Source organism: Lissotriton vulgaris, chromosome 2_1 (genome assembly GCF_964263255.1).
Source record: "Lissotriton vulgaris chromosome 2_1, aLisVul1.2, whole genome shotgun sequence".
Classification (NCBI taxonomy): Eukaryota; Metazoa; Chordata; class Amphibia; order Caudata; family Salamandridae; genus Lissotriton; species Lissotriton vulgaris.
Window position 1 is genome coordinate 638,847,460 of NC_141687.1, and position 19,698 is coordinate 638,867,157.

At 38.5% G+C, this 19,698-nt stretch overlaps 1 protein-coding gene across 1 annotated transcript in view; it reads right to left on the reverse strand.

Annotated features, from left to right (window-relative positions):
- Positions 1 to 26: 26 nt before the first annotated feature.
- Positions 27 to 19,698, reverse strand: part of RORA (RAR related orphan receptor A) — a 245,817-nt gene continuing 226,145 nt past the window's right edge. Inside the window, exons 9-10 of the mRNA XM_086955808.1 lie at positions 15,844 to 15,956; positions 27 to 14,566 (exon numbers count right to left, since the gene is read on the reverse strand). Coding sequence (XP_086811934.1) covers positions 14,402 to 14,566; positions 15,844 to 15,956 — 278 coding nt within the window. The 3' untranslated portion in view covers positions 27 to 14,401. The remainder of the gene's footprint in view (positions 14,567 to 15,843; positions 15,957 to 19,698) is intronic.

Genomic DNA, 19,698 nt, shown 5'->3' on the forward strand with positions numbered 1-19,698 from the left:
TGTACATAAAGCACATCTAAAATTGATGTGGCCATTGTACTTTTATTAAAGGTAATATTAAAGGTACAGCTTCTAAGAACAATATAACAACATTCATATTAGAATGGAAATTGAAGTATTTAAAAGACAACATTAAATCTCTTTTTTACAATTATATTTACAAAATGGATCAAAATACTATTTTCCAGACTAAATTAACACAGTTTGAGTTATAGCAGATTGCTGTAAGAGTAAGTTAAAGGAAGATTAATTGTACAGTAACAGAAGTTTAAAAATATCTAAAACAAAAGACCATGAGCAAGGTTTTAATGAAAGTAATACTTGATTATCCCTGCAAGCAGCTTACATTTCCATCATGTCTGTGAGTTTGTTTCTATATACCATAGATGTAACAGAAAACATATTTACAAGTACAGTATAATTATAATGAAACTTGCATGCAGTTTACACACAAATACGGGAAAATAGCTTATTGCCTTTGAGGTTTTGTTCTTTATTTTTAGGTGTGTATCCTCAAACCACACACTTTCTCAGCATGAAAAATACCCTCTTTTTACTTCAGACATTTGGTTGTTGGAGAAAATATTAACCATGCATTGACATATCAAAAAAGTAATAAAGCATTCCTGTTGTGGGTGCTTTTCATTTTGATAACAATATGCCCTAACCACAAAATTGTAAATGTTTAAATTGTATGTGATAAGCCTGTTGATTCAAAATGTTTAATAAAGATCCATTAAAATCATTAAACAATTAAGTAATATTGTAAACCATCAGTCAAACATTTGAGAAAGCTTGATATATTTTACAATTAACTGATGGACTAATATGTTTGTTTATTTCAGTTTTATTAATTGTGAAACACAATCATTTATTCCAACAGCTGCATATGCACTGCTTCTGAATTAAACAATGTGTCTCTGCATGTTGAGTGCATTCATTATTTAAACACTATTTTTCTCTGAAAACTATGACTATTTTTTAAATTAAACGTAGTTTAAAGTTGCTGGCAATACTGACTTTAAGGAAACCTATAATATTTCAGTCATCTGTGTACATTAATAACCTTTTAATATAATTTTTATAGTAAACACCTTTCTCTTTTTAGCTCTTTGCCATTTAATGGTAGAAATCTAAGGCTGCAAACCCACTAATTTGTACACACAGCACCTTAACAATTGCACTGAAACATACAGAGTCAACAGGGGTAGTGGCTAAACTTTCAGCCTACTAGAATACCAAGTATAGATGTTCTTTATCCAAAGTGGATATTATTAGAATACCAATAATTCACTAAATTGAAAACTGTGGTAAACATAATCCAGATTGATAATAACAGCCAAATGGCATTGATAGTAAAGAAGTAGAAACCTCTTAAATCAATATCGATGTTTTGATGTCAAATGTTTAAAGCTAAAGAGGTAATAATGTCTGGAATAAATATATTACAGAATGTTTTATATAAGTATCATCTGTATTTAAAGAGAGAAGCATATCCCAAGCCTAGCACTCTGATACAGGTACCTGTTGGGCATTTACAATAATGTGTATTTATGTACACTATGAAATTAACAAGACCCAAAGGTGGTATTGTTTGTTAAAAGATTTTGTTTTTGTTCACAAATGAACCTTTTCTAGCACCACACATTAGAAAAACACAAAACTAGCACACCTCTGGTTCTAAACAATTAAGTCTAAAATAGAATATATTGCAAAAACGATATTATACAGCATCTTGTGGTATTTGATAAACAGATAAATATTTGCACTGAATAGACTGTTTATAGTGTGACATACCTTTTTTTCAAACCTATACAGAAAGAAATCCAGAACATTAGTTTGTATAGAACTAAACAGGAAGGAAACTCAATAAAATAGAAGATAATGAAGGGAGTTAATAAAAGTTAGTGAAAAATAAATTTGGGCTGTTAGCAGTCCTTAACTCAGCAATAAAAAGATATCTGAGGCTTGCGTAGAAAAAACATGAGATTGCATTTACATGCAGATGTACACACTGTGACTTATCAATGCACAAGTTTTTTTTCTATTGCTTGACATTCAGTTATGGCTACAGTATTATATATAACTTATTGTTATTGTACTTTGGAAACAAGAAAATCTATAAAGGTGCCATAAAATGGACAACATTTAAAACTCTTTGCAAATAAACCACCAAACACTGCAATCCTGTTACAATGTAAAGCCTTGTCTGGGGCTTGCCGTTTATTGAATAAAACTGGGAAAATTTGATGAAGCCTCCAACTGCCCAGATAGTTGTATACAAAAATCGGTCTCCATTAGAGAGCAGACAGACACAATGAAATACGCAGAATCAGCCAACTATTATTCCCAGATTATAACTAGATAATACTATGTAAAACTAGGACCACATCTACTTTTGAACTTTCAAAGAAATCTCTGCATGTTAAAGCTATTTTTCAATTCTGTATTGCCATTATTTATGTCGATTTTTGTCAAAAAGTGGAGTTGAATGTGCATACTCTATTGGTGCATTATTATGAATGCTATATTTTGTATGATGGCCATGCTTCAATTGCAACAGCTTAAAGGTGTCTTTCAACCACAAATATTTACAGAGCACTGGAAAATATTTAGCAGCATTTAGGATAATATCTGAACATGTAGGAATTTACCACATTCAACAAGGACATTAAGATCTCTTCCTATGTACCACTGAAATTTGTGAAAGTTTACCAGGAAACCTCTTCCAGTACAACCATTTCTAGGACATTAGTTCTATGATTAAGCAGGAAAGTTGTGTTTTGTTAAAGTTGACTGATTAATTTAGTCTGAGCTTGAATGCAGTGAGTGACTAAGTGAAATTAAACTTCTATATACACTTAGAGAATTGTTTAATAGTATATACTAACAGAGAATACACTCTGCTGTATTCTTTAGATAACTATGACAACAGTTGTCCTTATTTTCTCTCAATTATAAAATAACTTTTAGGAATTAGTAGTACTGATAAATGTATATGAATGTTTTGTTTGACTGTCCATGATCAGCACTATGAAGTTTATTTTTTATTGTTAAAGGGACATAATTTCACTGGCAGCTTTGTTTGTAATGAGCTTTATATACATGTCTGGAAACTGATTTCATTGGGATTGCAGCCAAAATTTTACTGACACCCTTTTTTGTATAAAATATGCACAATCATCCGCTACCTCATCAAAAGATTGGAACTCAGCAGATTGTCTTTTGAATTGTTTAGTATTTTCTGATTTGTAGATGGGCCCGAATCAACAACTTATTGCTATTGTATGTGTATTTATTCTAGAAAAATTAGTAATAACACAAAATGTATTACACTAGGAAACAAACTTGTCAATTGTGAACTCTCAAACGTCAGTATCACAAACATTTTCCTTTGGTGTAGTATTGCCCTTTTTTAAACATTTAAGTAACAATGTTCAAGTTTTGAAATCTGTAAAGTGTTGCAGCGTGTACAAAAATGCAAAATTGGTTTTAAGAGTTGGGCTCACCCTAACAACCAAGGTTATTGCTGTAGCTAAAGGTTCCTACACCTAGAACATAAAATATCTAGTATTGATTGTCAACTGAATACACCTGTGCATAAGCCAATATCACTGTGCATTTTTAAAGAAACCCTCTACCTCCTTCAACTTTAAAAATGTGCCAAATATATAGCTTTTATTTTTCACTCAAATGTCTATTTGAAAATCAGACACACTCACACTGCAGGGTGCTCTAAAACAATGGTATTTGTGAAGCCTTTTAAACCAGTGACAGTAAAAACAAAAGCCTAGAATGTGTAGCGTCAAAGGCTTTACTGTCGATATTTATCTTTAACACAACACATGTATGAGTTTTACCAGTCACTTTTGTACAACTAAACAAGGTGAGTGTGCCTAGATCTTCAATGTTTGTATTAATTTAAGCAAACGTTTCATAATCTGTCATGACTTGAAAATATTTAATATATACAATTTATTTTAGCAATAGGCTTATCAACTGCTGTTTGTTGGATTTTTTTAGCTGCAGAGATCTTACATACTTTTCAAAGTATTATTCTTTTGAACAGCTTCAAATGATTAGTTTATGGTTCATAGTATAATTACATTTGGTTAAAATCATCTGAAGCACTATCATTAGCACTGTTCCATGGCAATGCTGATGATCCAATATTAAGTGTAAAGGAAGTCTCTAAAAGTACTAATAAACAATACAGATTACAATATTGAAAGATAAAAATGGATTGCAGTGATAGCAACTTGAGAAAAGGGAGGCTCTACCCAAATGTAAAAAATCTGTACTTTAGCTGACAGAGCTGTACACTACTTCACATATCAAAGTTATTCCAATGCTATTTGTTGCAAGATTTACTATCTAAGCAAGCCTAATTGTATTCCATCATGCAGATTTAGTGTACACATCTAAGTAAATGGGCATTTCTATTATTTCATCATTTTGATGTAGGCCAAAAAGAAGAGCTGGAGAAACTGAAATGTTTTATTTTTTTAATTAAAGTAGACTGGTTTCTTATTTCCTTCCACTAAGGGTTAACATGGATTATCACAAATTGCATATTCCAAGGGCCTGGATGGCCTGAGACTACCATTGTTGAATGGCAATCATCTTTAAAATCCTTGCACCCTTTTAGAGAACCAATAACTGATGATGAGGAGCGATTTTCTAACTTGGAGTTAACACAACCTTATTTTAATTACACATTAATCAATTTCTGCTCTTCGTCAAATTACTAGAATAAGTAATCAAAAGGTCTCCCAATTACTTTTAAAATGACACTATACTAACCGGATTATACTTAACCAAGGGTTTTCCGGTTCACCAACAAATGCAGTGCTGTTACCTCACTTTATTTTAGAACCCAATGCTAAAGTTGCTCAACTAGTGAATGATAGTGTGTACCAACTCCAGATAATAGTCATCCCGAAATGTCACCCAATGAAATACGATGCACAGTAGACAACATTTATTTTGGTCAACCCTTCAGAACAGCTGCTGCAATTCTGTTTAGACCTTCCTTATGTTAAGGATAGATAAAGGTTCACAAAATAAAACCATCCAGGCCGGCTTTCCTCTGATTGCTCTGCCACGCCTGGTCGTAGCATGTACACACATGTAATGCTTACATTCTCAAAGATTCCAATACGGGTAACTGAGCAAATGGTGTCTATCCAAAAAGAACCTGGTGGTATGCATCTTGTGCTATTCTACACATGCAGTTGCAAAACACTTTGAACCTGATCTAGATCTTGGTGGATGAGACACCCCATCACAAACGCGAAGAATATCCAATCTGCTGTATTACATGTGCATTATATACTGTGGCGCTTGTATTATGGCGGCCGGGATATTGCCACGTTTGTGAAAGAGTAACCGATCTGTCGAACTCTAAATCAGGCCCTTTGTTTTCTCTTTTTAAAACATGGAACTGCTGCCTCCTCTTCCTACTGTTTACGGTTTTAAACATACCAAGAAAATGTTGCAATAAAAGTCAAGGTCGGAAGTAATTAGGTCTTTTGGTTTATATGACAATTTGGTGATAACCTCTAAGTGAGTGTTATTATGATCCTGTCTAATATGTAAAAATGTTTTATATGAATCATGGTTTAAATGTCAGCTTTCTCTGAGTGCTAAAAATGATCAAATTAAACTTTATACACTGTGGGTTTTGGGATTAATACTTGGCTGGTTCTTGCAATAACAATCAAGTGATGTGGTTGACATTCCTTAGCAAACAAACAAAAACAAAAGTGAAAGAAAACCTGTACACATTTGTATTTTATTTCCCTGAGGGATCCAAGGACACCCGCAAGTGCTCTAGGTACATATTGCACTATAGAGGAATGAAAAACGTGTGCAAACAAGAGCAGTCCTCCCTTATGGAAGCCTGTGATCCAATCGGATTCTACCACAGCTCTCGTCTCACATTTCGGAATGTCAGAACACAAAACAGCTAAACCTTTAATCTATCAACAATTCTTTTTATACAAAAGCACATTTCTGTTATGGCACATTTAATGACATACGTTTCATAGACAGATAGACAAATTCCATCAAGAAAATAATACAAAGTTTCCTTTTTGAGGTTTCTTTTCTTAAAAAATTACATAACTTTCTTTCATTGTTTCACATTACAAAATCGTTTTTTGTTTATCTTCAAACAAATCACATTTTATTGCAGGAACATTTCAAGTGCCATACATATTTATAGAAGGGATAAAAAAATAGAAGTCTCTCTAAAGTGGTCCAGACAAGGCTTTGTATAGAATAAAATCTTTCCCCACCTTCCAATGCTTATGTTTTAATACATAGCCTTTTTTTAATTAATTGGCATTATCAATCTAGAAGCAGCAGCACACACACACCTACACATTCACAGACACAAGCACACATACATTATATACATACACTGAGAACCTTGGTAACATAAGATGGGTGTTGCGTATTAAAGAGCAGCCTGCTAATTCTTTGACATTCGATTTAATTGCAGCCAACTGATCAATCATGCAATTGCTAAATATTTGGGAATCTGTTGTGCTGGCAGAATGGACATCATGTTCTTTTTGACCTGCAGTTGGTGATCTAATGAGAGGATGATATATTCAAATGATGCCGTCTCCTTGGTGCACTTCTTAACACTGGCCCAAATTGGAAAATTTGTAGACAAAAACAAGGGGTCTATGAGATTGTCCCCTGACATGCATAAGATAATGGAATTTGCGCATGGTTTTGGATAAAATTAAATTGCATTTTGCTGCAAAACCAATAGCATTGTCTGCTAAGCTGCTGCATGTGAAATACAAACATGTTTGGCACTATAGGTGGAATGATCACGTAAAGCTACAGAGCTAAGCCAGTCGTGCACAGCAGTGAAATGGAACCAGACAAAATGTCAGTAAAATTGCTGGTGCTCTGTGGGACTGGCAGCAAACAGATGACAGGAGAGTTCAGAATTTCCTTTGGTCAGTAAACTCTGTCACCTAACTGAATGCATTTCTCAAAGGCCCAGTCACAGAATGAAAATGCCTTTGCAGTGCAATAAAATAATATTAGAACTGACCTTTTCCCATATAGTTAGTGCCCCTAGTGCTTGCAATACAAAAACGTGTTGTTTCAACCAAATGAAGGTAATCTACCAGAATGCATAAATGTTCATTAATTAGAATGCTACAGAACCAACAAAGGTGATTTTAGAAAATTATTAATACATTCAAATTTACCCTAGTCTGCTGAAGATTTAGCATTTCCTGTGAAGTCTGCATCAGGAAGATGAACCAGAAATAGAACATATATTTCAAAACACAGAAGTACCTATGGAGACGTAAATGTGAGTGCCACTTAAACCCAACAAATCTAATGGTGCTGGTTCCTCACCTGAGCACGAATCAGTCAACCTCCTAGGCTTCCTGGATCAGAAATTCTGCCTGGGTCAGAATACGTTTTGTGAAGTTTAAAGAAACATATCTGAAATCATCTGTTAATAATATCCTGCTGTGTAGCCTCTCTGCTGCAGACCTGAGGACTGGTGGGAGAGGTAGGTCATATAGCATTCCACTGAGCAAAGGCTGGGCAAACAGGCATTTACATCACTCTAGCATAGAACAGAAATAACAAATATATTCCGAGGACAGCGGTTTGTTCCATACCAAATGCCACTGCATGTTAGTGATGTATCACAAATATGGACAAACCACAGTGAAAACACTTCTGCACAGTTAGAAAATGATGGGTTTCTTTTAAATTATGACAAGACTCACATTTGAAAGGATCTTGCCCATACACATTCCTGTCAAAAGAGGTGTTTTCCAAATGACTGGAATAAAAACAAAAACGCATGTGAGTGAAAATGTAAGGTTAGTGTGGTTGCAGCATAGTAATAATGTTTGCTCCTGGTAATGCTTGTGTGAATGTGCATTTTCACATGAAGCTCAGTTCAAGTGCTAGCATCAGAAAAGAAGCAACAATTTCACTCGTGGGTATCCAGATTCTATACAAATAAGATTTCACCCTACAATTGCTAACAATGAATGTAACAAAACTATTGCTGGACTGAGACCCTTACAGTTGCATCTTGCCACTTGCCATCTAAATCAGGGCTCATTGTTTTCAAATCTATTTTTCATTTATCACCGGAGTGTGTGACACTTTTTCAGTCGTTAGACCATCCACACCTTTACTTCCTTTATGGCGTTTCATAAATTTTATAAATTCAATAGATTGATTCAACTCTTCACTTTGGTTTTGGTTTGTTTCATTGTTCCTTTTCGTCTTCACTGATTCAACTTCATTCGTTCATTGTTGTAAACAACTGTATGTTGAAAACATTCATTTTTAATTTAAATTCCACAGGGTGGAGCTTTTGTTTTTGTATATAACAATAAAATCCAAGTTTCAAAAGGAATAGAGTTAACCTGTAGTTAGCTACACACAGCTAAGAAGGTGACATCTTAGAAGAGCTTGGACACTTACTATAATAAACAAACCCATATACCTTACACGCAAAGTGGCCTGGTGATTGGTACATTTATTATCCTACATTTCTGTAGTCCCAAATGAAGATTCCAAGTCAGCATCTTTAAATGTATCTGCCTGCAGCTAACCCAAGTTGAGTTTGAAGACTAGGGGTGGGGTAGCTAAGCAAAATGTATTTGCAAACCTGTGTCCTAACCTCAATTGAGTGCTGACAACCGTATTTGTAATAGGGCTGAGCATAGTCCTGATGCTCCATAAACAATAGGGATGAAACAGAGACTACTTTGGCAGGTCATGCTATTGCTATGTACAAAATGTGATGGTGATTACCAGCAACTCTCCAGTGTGCAATATGCCAGGGTCATAAATTGATCTGTCTCAGAAGAAGTGCTAAGTTGTGAGTAGCTATTTACTCTTTAGTGCATAGAATGGTCTTACACCTCTGCATGACTGTAATGGATTTATCAAGGGTTTTTGCCTCACTTTCAACCATGGAAACTGGTGCAAGAAGATAAAATTAGACATTTGTGAACATAAAGAGAAATGAGGAATAGGTTGCCCTTTAATACGCTTGTATGAAAGGCTGGTCATATTCAGAAAGCTTTTGCTAAAAGGCAAGTATTGGTTGTCATTTTTGTTTTTACAAACCCCAACAGCCCAATTCGATGATTTCAGTTGGAAGAATCCTACTATGCCAGATAATCCAAACATTGTGAAGAAAATAACTAGTAAAAACAACAGTACATCAAGTGCAATACATTAAGAAAACAATGATACTCCATGACCTCCCAACTGTTCCTAAGGTGAGAGGTCTGAAAAGATGCTGGAGTGGTGAATAGCAGAGTAACTCAGATCTAAGGATAGCATGAAAATATGAGTTAAAAATACCCAACCCCTTGACTAGGCAAGCAGTATTGTCCCACAGTACATGTATGGCCAAACGTGGGTTGAGTGAGGTGTGAGCTAGTTAATGGAAGTCTGCTGCATCTTAAAGAAAGTTTGGTTGGGGTGAAAATTATAGAATGTAGGTATACATCCAGCGAGCGCACCAGTGTTAACACTGAAGAACCCTGTGTAAAATGGCTGACATGAGCATACAGAAGATGATGAGTGATGAAAAGGAATCAACATGTGGTCATGTGTTACGATAAGTATTCTTCAATACACTAATAACAGGATTACAAAACTGGTTATAAATATAGCGACATGGCCTTTTGGCAGAAGAGCAGTTTCTTGGTCCGATTTTGTACAAATACTTCTTGGGAAATATGTTTGTTTAAAAGGAATAGGCAGACCGTGAATGGATTGGATTTAAGTACTGTAAACAATATACTGTTTCTTAACAGCCATTGCAAATATTTGCCGCCTAGTTCACACGAAGATAGAGCACACTCGGCTCTTTTTTTCTGGCGAAATGACTGTTTAATGCCCCTCATTTTAATGCTTTTTTAAATTCACAATCTGCCATTAGCATGATTTGCAATTTCATCAGGTTGAGTTGTAGTTGGCCCCACCAGTTTCACCAATGCACAAAATTCACAATACCCTGGAAAATATTTCCACAAAGTAGACCAAGCACCTCACAAGAAATAAAGCCTATGCCAGGGAAAATCACTGGGCTTGCCAGAATGTGCAAAAGTCTCATATTAGTATGGCATTTTGCAGACCAGTGCATATTTTGGGAACCCTCTGAGGAGTGTTGTTATTATCTCCATAGGAAAAGTGATCAGATAGATGTTACTGAACATTTCAGAAGAAGTCTTCTAACTGGTTGGCTCTATTAAAACCGGGCCTTATTATACTAAATGACAACACAAACATTTGCCAAACTGAACAAGGCACTGTCAAGCAGATTCTGCTATTATACGACTCCTTTTTACAGTGTCTTATCTGTATGTGAAAGTGGCATTGACAACAATCGTTTGAGTCAGGAGGAGCCTTGTTTTTTTTATACAATAGATATAACTGCAAGCAAGCACATGTCCTCTAGATAAGCCCACTTTTACTTAAAGTGTCAAAAGGACAGTTAGTAAGAGCACGAAGGAGAACCTCTGAAAAACACAAAATAGATAAGATATAGTAACAACTTCAACTACATTTGTATAGTAGCTCATTTTAAAGAATATAAATGACTAAGGAAAATAATCTTTCACCCCGTAACTGTGCGAAGATGACAAGGGAAGCCATAGAACAAGTAGGTAAAAGGAGCTGTACTTACAGCACTAAAGTACACCAGAAGGTGGACATAAGAAGGAAAACAAAGCTAAAGTGAAAGGAGACGAACACCACTAAACAAAAAGTGTAGTGAGAGCTACTGCAAGCAGAGGGAAACCAGAACCTAAGTGAGCAGGGGCAGATGCCAATGGCTCACAGAGCTCCAGAAAGAGCAGCAAACCATGCCTTTTTGCAAGACCATATCTTTTGCTTACTCTTACAAGACAGACAGGTAGGCAGTACCATTTACTGGTCTGTCGTAGGAGCACAATCTCTTTGAAGTATTGCGCAGAGGTCAACCTTGTGCGACAGGTGTCATTTTGCAATTGCAGTACATGTGCCCAAACCCTGACTATAATCTTGAAAAAGAGAGAAATGCTTTATTTTTATTTTAAAAAATCAAGTATTAACCATCTGATGCTTATTTGGGTTTGTGACTAGATAGAGGGCAGGTTCTAGACTGGTCTAAACTAGTCTCCAGCCAGTGTTATGCTGTCATATGTTGACTTCCACTAATAAAACACCCCTTTCTTTTAATTAAGAAAAAGAAATAGGAGTCCTACAGTTGATCTGAAACTGTTTGCAAGTATTTGCAAAAAACAATCTAACTCTGGAGATTTTGGTCTATGCCATGACAAGCTGTGTAAACTAACTCACCAAATTATCTTAAACTGTGGTTTATACATTGCAGAAGATCCTTGTTTTATTTTGAGGCATTTTAGACCAATTTTGAGCCAGGCTGTGACTAAGCACACATTAAAGGGTTTTGTCTCCTACAAATTTCATATCTGAAGAGAAACATTTTGTTTTCTTCGCACTTGAGCTGCTTTCCCTCATCCCTAGTGGTTGTGAATGTGCAGCCACCAAAGTAATCTCAGAGATGATGGTGAAGATAAAGCTAGGTTTGGAGGGTAATGTTTAACCCACACCGAGACACATCTTTGAGACTACATCCTTGAAGGAGAATGAAATGAAAAAGTTGGGTTATCATTCACATGTAATAGTGCAAAGCTTATTGCAGTTAAGAGGATTGATAAAATATGTTTAAAGCATTTTACCTCGGGGTGTTTCACTAGCTACCAGTGCCCCTAATTTGTACCAGATTTTGATTTATTGGCAATAAAAAATTATATATGTCAGTTTGGGGTGTTTCTGTGCTGAAAATCGTCAAAAGTAACCGGGCTGTTCACATGGATTAATTTGATAAAGAAGGACCTATATCCTCACAGCACTGAAAAACTACCTGTGTTGATGGCGCCGCTTTGGGCTGCTGAAAATCTACTGGTGATACAAAGCACTGTCCTACTCAAAGCAATGTCATGTTCATTAAATCTTGGTGATGCAGAGAGTGAGTTGCCCGAGAGTTGCTTGTACACCAAAACTGATATACTCCAATAAACCTAGATAACAGACTGGGCTAAACTTCATGCTCATCGTAAAATGTCAGAGAGGTATAACCAGGGCCCCACTGTGTACAATGGCCCTAAGCCTCTGAGCAGACAGCCATTTCCCTCGTGCAATAAATGCCTTCACATATAGTCGTGACCCTAAACCATATTATGAGCTTCATTTTAAGTTTATACACTATCCCAGTGCTTAATTGGAACAAAGTAGTCTAGAGTGGCCACGAAGAGAACTTGGGCTTTAGAATTTGGGGATTCGAACAACAATGCTTAGCGTGTAGTGCAAGCTATGTGCCCACTCAGTATGGCAGAGCGGTCAATGTTTTCTGGTATCCTATGAGGACTTGGTATTGCTCATTTTCTCATCTGATCCTTTACCAAATAGAATTTTTCTTAAATCTATACTATTCTATGTGTGTCAGTATGAGTTATGAATTACTGATATGCGAGCTGTGGATAAGGCGCTGTTTAAATAAAGCCTACTTTGGACTGCTGACATTATGGAGAGTCATCTTTTCCACATTTGTTCCTGTTTCCGACAATTACATAATTACTTTTTGTAGCGAGTGTTTGTGCGTTTGCACCCCCCACTTCTTACAATGGTTAGAGTCTGGAATGACCCGATGAAATCCTTTGTTGAATTATTCATATGGTGACCCTCATTGTAATACCAGATTTAAAATGACTGTGCTAAGTGGTGGGGCTGAGTTAGTCGTAGTATTAAATATTTAGGGAAATCTCTTTCCAGCTGCTATTGCTACAATCCTGAGAGGGCAGTTACAGCAAACAGTGAAGACAACTCTTTCTGTAGGAGAACAAAGAATAGTGCACATGTATAATTCAGTAAAAGTTAAGTGCCAGTGTTAAGTAGCTCTGCTTTGGCAGTAAAGTTAGTGCTCTGGAAATTACTTTCCTAAAGTATTACTAGTGGACTTTGCCACATCGGATTGTTCCATGTGGTAGTGCCAGTACAAAAAACCCACACAAAAACTTTTTTTCATGATGTTTAGGTAGGGGATTGACCTTTACCTACCCTCAATTTTCAAACGATCAATGGCTTCTTTTTGTTGCCACCTTTTTTGAGTATGACTCGTATCAATTTATCCTCCCCCAATTAACCCTTCGTAAATATCAAAGACAAGAATATTAACGTTTCCATCACAAGGATGCCGTATTTTGAAGGAACCTTATACTGAAAAATATGCTGCATGCAATTCCTCCTTTATATATTTGTGTTGATATAATTTTTGCCAAGTATTTAGCGGATATACTTTCAGCGTACTGTGCAGTTATAAGTTAAATCAAGTTTAAAAATCCCTGTACTTTGCGGCGGTACAACTACCGCACAAAAGAGCAACATCACTCTGGAAATCAAATTTCACATTTTTTTTACATTTTTGAGTGCAACGATTTCAGAGTATGACCAGCCTTTTTTTTACCAGTTATGTCGAAAACAGCAGCATAGTCAGCTCCCACCGTACCTTCCAAACTTTCTCTCTTTTTGTCTCAGTTAAACTTGTATTTCTGGTGCACATGCAACACAGACAACTTACACAAGCATTTCATTTAAACAGGATGAGCTGGAAGAATGTGCAAAATAAAAGTGCCATATTAAATTCAACAACAAAAAGCAATACCAGTCACTAAAAGTTACATTAAAATATTAATTAAAACAATATATAAACAATATTCCTCTGCGCTATATATAATAAGTCTTCATGCCCAGTTACCCTGTATTGTAATATAATGCTAATTGCAACTTTTGGTATGGACCCTTTTCGTGCTGTTCTGTCTAATGGCTTTTAGTAGACAACACAAGTATTATAACCTTCCTTCATGATGCAGTCAGGACGTAACACAGAAAATAGCACCTCCTGCTGTTGCGTAACCCCTCTTGCAGGTCACCTTGTGCAGATGGTCTACTTTAAGGGACATCCAGATAATGCTGTCGAAAGTCTGCGGGCAGTGCATTACTGAGAGGTGGCCTTCTCACTCGAGCCCCTCACAACTTTGAGCGACGCAGACCAAGCATGGCGGGCCGAGACAGAGAAAGGGTCCATAGTTGTAGGCCATATAGAAATAAAATAACAATACAAAAAAACAACGCATCAGCAAAACAAGTCCATCCGTATCGGTGTGTTCACTGCTTCCCCTTCCTTTAGCCCCGGCCACCAAAAGACGTGCAGCGCGCAGGCTCGCCCGGTCCGCGAAGGGCCGCGCAAAGTGTCTGTTTTCTCATTTTGTTAAATGTTCCTACTTCGGACATTCCAGAAGGACTAGACTGAGACAGGTACCCGTTACCCATCCATTTGCATGGCGGCTTCAAACTCTGAAGTGAACAACTCTTTGTACAATGGAGGGAAGTGAAGCCGCACAATGTCTGGGTATATTGCTTTAAATGCCATCAGCTTTTCTGAATGTCGTCCGGATAGTGCTCGCAACGTTGACACTTTGCATATTAACTGCAATGCAAACAAATGCAGGAAGCCAAGGTTATCAATGCAGAGAAAACAAAGCATATGCAATAAATGACTATGGGAGGTCGCAATTATTTCAAGTGGAGAATTTCGCAAGTGAAGAATGTTTTAAAGGGAGGGATTTTTCCCTCTAATTTCTACTTTAGTTATTGTTTGTGTACAAGGTATTTCATGTCAAACTCAGTTAAATGAGTTGAGCACTTTACAGTAAACATTTTTTTTATTTCAGCAGCAACCTCTCAAACCTACAGGCTAGTGGGTGTGTTTGGGGAGGGGGCCCAGTTGTGAACAGTTTACAGTACTGGTGGTTTGTTATGAATACACTGGAATATTCATTTGGTGCAGTACCAATCAGAGTACTGTATTTTTTATGAATGCACTTTAAATATAGTTATATTTTGAGATGAACTACACTACTCCGACTCAAACAAACCATAGGATTAGAGAAATCCGTACCCACGTCTCCAGAGTCAACAATATTGCCACTAAACTACACCTCCGGTCAACACAGTTTACTTTTCCTTTGGAGGTGAGCACAATAATTCTATATTAGCCGTGGAAATAATAAACGTGCTTTTGTAAGCAAGATCAGATTCAATATGTTCTGCCTGTATTTGTACTGGTGATGTGTAGGTTGTACACTCTGATCTGAGCAGTGACACTTTGTGCTACTACACAAACCATCCCAAACTACAAATTGCCATAATACCATAAGGCCCGTTGAGTGGAACCCCACTATCACAGCCACCAGCAGTACTGAGAGGTCCTTTCTCTGGTGGCTGCATCTATTGATTCGAGGTGATAAGACAGAAACTCTGTAGAAAACCTATCTTCTCAATTACATCAAGTTTAGCAATGCCTTGGGCTGTTAGTGCATCTCACTATTGCAGCAATCTCCAAGCTTACTTGCAGCAACAGGCTCTTCACCTCTGGGGCCAAGGAAAACCAAGCACAGACAGCATGTACTGTTTAATAAAAGTGAATCAAATTGGCACAGGCATGGGTCACATGGATTCTCGAAGTAAAAGTGCTAATGCCCACATGGCCCTATTGAAGAACCATTTATCTTACTCGCCGACATACTCAAGTACGTGGACCCAGTGGTTGTGGGGTTACAATGGTGCCACACAGCTGGTTTTGGGGACAATCAATTCTATTTCCATCCCACGCTATCAGGATTCAGTGTAATATGCCTGGCAAGAACAAGATTTATAAATGGTCGGTCACAGAGCATATCGTGGTCAAAAAGACTGGATTCTCACTTTTGTTAGGATCCCAGCTTCCCGGTGATTCTTCTGAAGGACATGCTGAAGGGCCTGCTGTATCTTCTGCTGGAGTTTCTCGATTTTTATCTTCTCTTGAAGCCATGAGCGATCTGAAGGACAAGCAATTATTTTTAACACCCATATAGAGTTGAGAACCATAATTTGTAACATAATTATTCCAATTTTCTTCAGTAAGTTATTCATGAAGAATGAAGCTTCCCTTAGATAAACCACAGTGTGAATGGCAATGTATACTTTTAGTACAGAGCACGTTGAGCACAAAAGGTACCATTAGGAATGTGGTCCTTGCCTACCCTGCCAGACACACTAAACTACGTAAAAGTGACCACAAGAGACCCTTACTTGCCAGGTTGATTCTGCCTTTAACCCTGCCCAAAGAGACTGTGGTTTAGAAAGTAGCCAAAGGTGCTGATGACACATGGGAAACAAGGTATTCGTGTCTGGGCCTCGTGATGTAGTCAAAAACATTCCCTCAAACTAAGCTGTACAAAACACAGACTCCATATCCCACCCCTAAATTGATGGCCATATTAGTTGCCACACCACAGCATAAGCTCTCAATATCCAAAATATATATTTAAAATATAATAAATACACCATAGCCTCTTCCTTCCTTTATGACCCGCAACAGGGATCAAACAGTCTACAGTGACTAGGCACCTGCCTACCCGCGTCAAATGCTTATTAGGGAACCAGCAACATGAAAGTGAAGGAACACAAAAAAGTCATGGTTCAGATATTTAAATTAGTCTAGGCCACTGGGATTCACTCAGGGCCACATTCCAGTACATTGGTTTCTTTCTCATCATTCCACCTCAGACAGAACCAGCCATATGTTACTCAGCCTTGGTTCTGCTCCAATAGGAAGAACTGCCAGGTAGTGGTGGCTGGTGACTTAAAAGTGGTGGGGCATAATCCTTGGTTTAAGTTCCAGTGAGCAAGTGTTATTTTTTCTAGGAAGGTTTGCTTACTCATTCTCATTCTAACCGACTAAATCGTACTCATTCCCACTGAATCTCACTTAATCCTGCTCATTATCACTATCGCTCATTCTGTTTCATTCAGACTCACCCAGCCCCACTCATTCTGACTCTCAAGCGCACCATGACTCACTCACTCTCACTTAGTCTCAATCAATCTCACTCATTCTGACACTCACACCTTTGTTGACTTTCTCTCACTTTCACACACACATGCGCAGGCTAACATAAGGTCTCGCACAGACTCACACATTTGAAAGTGTTTTTTATTTTACCTTGCTGCCTGCACAGGCCCTGTTTAGATTTCTGTTGTTTTTTTCTGCTTCCAGCGCTTGAGCATGAAACAGAAACCTCAAACCTATGTCGTAGCAAATTCGAAGGTTTTAATCTTTGCTCTTTCACCCACCCTTTCTTAATGCTATGACGAGTTCGGAAAGAGTGTGTTGATTGGCTGATTGATGTGTAGCCACAGGCACTGCACAGCAGAAGGCTGCAGCGCTCATGGCCAGGGCCGGACTAGGAACCAAAACTGGCCCTAGCAAATTGCTCGGCCTGCCCCCTAGGGGGGTTGGAGGTGCAGCCGAGCTGTTTGCCACGGCCGGTTTCGGACGATTTTGTTACAGCGGCTAATATTGCAGCTATTCTGCAAAAACGACCCTGTAACTAAATCGGCCTCCAGGGGCCCAAAACCGGCCCCCAACCCTGGCGGCCCGCTGTGGAAATGCCTAGGTGCCCGCTATGGCCAGTCGGGCCATGCTCATGGCTACCTTTAGCTGTGAAGCTTTAGCACGTGGCAGATGGGGGAGGAACTGAGACGTGTCAGGGCCCTGAGGCCAGAGTTGCGATTTCACCAGCCCTAGATAATCTCTCGGATGGCTAGTGCAGGCACATTTATGCACCTGTGCCAGCCATAAAACAGTGTCAGTAGCTTCCTTGGGCTGTTGCAGACAGCATTTTCATTATCATACCAAGAGTCAATAATAATACATCATTGACTCTTGGTATAATGAAAACTAGGCCATGCCGGAAAACAAGGAGGCATAGCCCTGGGGCCCACGAGGGAGTCACCACTGCTGCCAGGCTTGGTTTCCTCCTAAGTGGAGCACAAGCAAGCCTAGACTGGTTTCAGTCTATTCCTATTGGAAGATAAAACACAAAACGCGATGGGACGAATGCATGCATATATCCGGACTGGCAATCTCTCTATTGCATTCTAACACATCGATTTACACCCACTTTGCCACTTCAGATTAGACACAGCCATAAGCAAATCAGCCATGGTCTAACTCCAATAAGAACAGTCAAGCGAGCGAGGATCTCTCTGGACAGGAACACAAGCAACCCAAAACCTTGATCCCACTAGATGGGCACAGGGCATTGTCCGTTGGTTGTACCTTAGTTCCAGTGCCACAGTGAGCATGAAACCCATGTCTGGGCATATCCTTGGCCTCTTGGTTGCTTGTGTTCCACTTCCGAGAGGACCTGGTTTGGCATTTCAGACTAGACTGTTCTGTTCCTAATGGACAAGGCCGATTTGCATATGGCTGGGTCTAATCTGAGGTGGCATTGTGGGCAAAAAAGCTATGGACTGGGAAGCAGCCCAAAGTAGTTACCAGTAGCAGAGAATAACTTTTATGTTCACTTAGGTGCAGTGACCTAGGTTCAACAGTATGCTCAGGAGTGGGACCAGTGCTTACTGTGTCACTGGAACCAAGCAGCACACAACTGAAGAGCACCAACTAGGGCAAAACTAGTCTTGGGTTGATGGTGCTCCAGTTCAGAGAGGACCTGGCTTGACAGTTCTGGCTGGACTGTTCCTATTGGAGCAAGGCTAATTTGCATATGACTGTTCTAATTTGAGCTGGTATTGAGGGAGAAAAATCTATAGACTGGGATGTGGCCCAGAGTAATTACCAGAGCTGAGATGAATTCAAGCATTCTAATCATCACTTTTTTGTTTACTTTTCTATTGGAGCAGGACCAAGGCTGAATCACATACGGCTGGTTCCTGCCTGAGGTGGCATGATGGGCAAGAAAACAATAGAATAGATTGCGACCCAGGGTAAATACCAGTGGCTAAGATTAATTCAAGCAATCCAACCATCTTTTTTATTTCTCTTTAGTAAGAACTTTAAGTGGGCTAGGTATTCCAAGACTTAAGTCCCGTAATCACTGTGACAGGACTCAGGAAGAGGCCCACATAGGCCAAAACCGGTCTGGGTCGCTTGTGTTGCCATTCGGAGGGGATCTAATCTGGCAGTTTGGGCAGGACAGTTTCTACTGTAGCAGGACTAAGACGGATTAGCATATAGCTGGTTCCTGGCCCAGGTGGCAAGGAAGTCAAAAACAATCGGTGGAGTTGTGCCCCACAGTAATTACTAGTGGCCAGGCCGGCTTTAGGGCTGGTGGCGCCCAGCGGGACAATATTTATTGCCGACCTCCTTTTCCATGGATTCCCTCACTTGCACCCTCCAACGGTGCCCTTCATCTCTTCGTAGCCCCTCTCTCACATGTATTTCATTTCTTTTATGGTGCTATTCCTACCAAATTAGGGTGTGGGAGCACTTTATAACACACACATATATACACACACACACACACTACAGAGCCAATGAACCATACAAGTTTGTAAATCAATGTACAGGAAATGTTACATAACAGCGTATTTTAAGAGTACTTAGTCTGGGGAAGCACATACTCATAATTTAAAATGGAGCACAGTGGCTGGGGTTGACTTTAATATTGAGAATGTATTTCTACTCAAACAAACCCTTTTTAGCACCTTAGGATAATTAAGACTTAGGAAAAACATAAGGTTCTAAACCTATGCCTTGCAGTTTTCATGCAGCTC